The sequence below is a fragment of the Seriola lalandi genome, unplaced genomic scaffold (assembly GCF_002814215.2).
Source record: "Seriola lalandi dorsalis isolate HSWRI2012SDOR001 ecotype SW California unplaced genomic scaffold, Sedor1 jcf7180002054875, whole genome shotgun sequence".
In the NCBI taxonomy this organism is placed as follows: domain Eukaryota; kingdom Metazoa; phylum Chordata; class Actinopteri; order Carangiformes; family Carangidae; genus Seriola; species Seriola lalandi.
The window spans coordinates 80,357-83,068 of NW_019525428.1; the positions used below are offsets into that span (position 1 = coordinate 80,357).

Sequence of the window (2,712 nt, forward strand, 5' to 3'; positions counted from 1 at the left end):
TTTGGTAACTGTTGGAAGAAAAACAGACGATACGATCAGTAACAAATCTGGAGAGCACCATCTGTTGATCCCCACTGTGAATTCCTCTCACCTCCCGAATGTAGACCATAACGTGGTCTTTCTTTTGTTCAACGCGGTCCACCAGCAAAGCACCTTGGAGCTGTGAGGAGACGATACTCAGCTTCATCAACACATGAAAACTCATCAGTTTCTACTGAGCTCAAAGTTTCTCTAATAACTCACCCGTTTCAGAGACTCTGGGTCTGGGACAAAGCCAGAAAGCATTTTGATATCCAGGATCACCATGTTGGTAGTGGTCTCCTTTCCACTATATCTGCAACAGAACCATGACAACGTGATGTTACACACCTTCACCCTGTTCTTCATAGCTCTACTAGTTGTACGCATGGACGTTTTTCATCTGAGACTTTGGGGGATTTGTTTACAGTTAGGATATGTTTGAGCTACGTAGTAATGTTTCCCACACGTCCATCCACCAACAGTTCCTCAGTACAGCTGCACTGTGCAGATTATTGTTCATCAAAAATGTCAGTATTTCCTCTGTCATTGCTGTAATTTCTATCTGCTTGTCAATTACTTACAGAGACTTAAACTTCAAATTGAGTTTGGGTCTTTGAGATTTGTTGTTGCACACAGCTTCTGGTATGACCTCAACACTTAAGGTTGTGACATCAGTAGGAGTTGGGATGTTGTAGTGAACAGAAATCTGGAAAACAGGCACACAAGGAAAGTTTAATATAAAAAAAATACTGAATTTCCTTCACTGAACTTGGTTCAAATTTATGCTGCATCAAAGTGTATCCTTCGAGAAGCATCATGCTGTTTTCAAGCAGGTCTCGTGTGTGCATCCTGGTTTTAGGTTCATACATTTAGACATCAAAGTTAAAAAATGCCTGACTCTCATGTCAAATAGCTTAATGTAGCATCATCCATCAAAGGTCAAGTACAAGGTTTCACTTCTTATCTTTATATCTGACCCTTTACTTTGCCTACCAGACCTCCTGGAGTTTGATGAAATAGCCAAATACACGATTCATCCTCAAAGAGTGATTTGACAGGAGCTCTCTGTTTCAGTGTCCTTTAAGATTTTAGATTAAAAATTCTAAATGAAATGGATATGGCGCCTACATCGCTCTACTTATTTCAGCGTCTCCCAATCGTTTCAACAAAATCCTTTTAGAATAATTTGAATAGTCAGATTTCACCATTTAATTAAAAAGAAACAAACTAAACAAGCTAAACAAAATGGCACTTTGTAACTTTCTGTATTGCTCCACTGCTTCCAGCCTGAAGGCAGTGTCGTAAGGAGGACATACTTCAAAGAGACACAGTTAGAGCGCCGGTGCTGACTGACCTGCATTGAAGCACATGCAGTGCCCTTCACCTCCAGGCTGTACTTTCCCGTCACGTCGGGCAGCGTCTTCTCCTGGTAGAGCAGCTTGTTGTTTTGGTTCACATCAATTGTCAGCTGGCCACTGGGGGACTGGACGGTCACTGTGCTCGAACCCTCTGGACTGAACACCAGAGTGGAGTACAGAGCCAGAGCCTGAAGAGCCACCACTGTGTCCTACAACACACACACACACATGTAATGATACATTACAAGAGGATAAGTAATAAACATCATTGTTGTGACGTAATGATAACTAAACAAATATATTTTACTTTCACTTATAAACTTACAGCAACTCAGTCATGTTTCATGTGTCTCTAAATGTAGATTTATCTCTGGGCACCAAAGGCTTCTTCATGCTTTAAGCAAAGTGGCTGTTGGATCATTTATCTGAAGCCACATTTACAATGTCAGAATCTGTCTATCAGTCACCTATTTCACCCAGTAATTAGCCGGGGGTGTGACGATGTAGAAACTTGTCTTTTTTTCCATTCTTTTCTTAACCACTTTCCTCACTCTTTGTGCACAGCTGAGTGCAACAGCATCAATGTCGTCGATGAGAGACTGTCCCATCATGTTGAGGCAACAAAAAGATGCAAAGACAGAGGTGGACACTTACAAGCCTCTTTACATTTGATGCCTGTTCAACACAAGACAAAAAGAGCAGCAACTTAACAGCCTGTTTTGTTCACTCGCTCTTGACGGCTCACGGCAGGTTACGTTCAGTGTGTTCATTTTTAATATCAATTTTAGATACAGATGCCAACCAGGGCCGTTACAGTTCATAGATGACACATTAACGAGTGTCAGAGAAGAACTTCAAAACTAGAAAGTAATATTAAATGTGATTTGTAGTAAATGGGTAATAACACTGTTGTGGTTCTGAATGTGTGGTGATCAGTGAATGTAAACAGGTGTGGTATGAGGTAAACAGAGGGGTGTGTTATTAGTTTATATATTCACAGTAAGGACACGAGACACCAGTGAAGCCACAGACATTAACGTTGTTTCCCAGAAGAGAACACTGTATGTTTACATTGATGTCCTGTACCTGTGTGGAGGAGAAGCCTCCATAATGGTTCTGCTGGCCTGTCAACCATCTGACGATGCCAGAGGTGTAGCCCAGGTCTTCAGGAGTGGGGGAGGCACTGAGTTTAGCCAGCATAACGTAGGAGCTGATCTCCACAGACAGAGAGGCTGAAGTATCTGTTGCTGTCTGAGACCAGTGGAGGAGACCCCCTAAAAACAGCCATCACAAACAAACAGGCATGAGATGAGCTGCGTTCACAGTAACTGAA

The 2,712-nt window shown here is 42.0% G+C and overlaps 1 protein-coding gene across 1 annotated transcript in view; it reads right to left on the reverse strand.

Moving 5' to 3' along the window:
- The window catches only part of LOC111671333 (alpha-2-macroglobulin-like), a 33,063-nt gene that overhangs the window by 2,197 nt on the left and 28,154 nt on the right, over positions 1-2,712 (reverse strand). The window contains exons 28-32 of the mRNA XM_087179899.1: positions 2,466-2,664; positions 1,376-1,588; positions 603-727; positions 244-334; positions 92-160 (exon numbers count right to left, since the gene is read on the reverse strand). Coding sequence (XP_087036025.1) covers positions 92-160; positions 244-334; positions 603-727; positions 1,376-1,588; positions 2,466-2,664 — 697 coding nt within the window. The remainder of the gene's footprint in view (positions 1-91; positions 161-243; positions 335-602; positions 728-1,375; positions 1,589-2,465; positions 2,665-2,712) is intronic.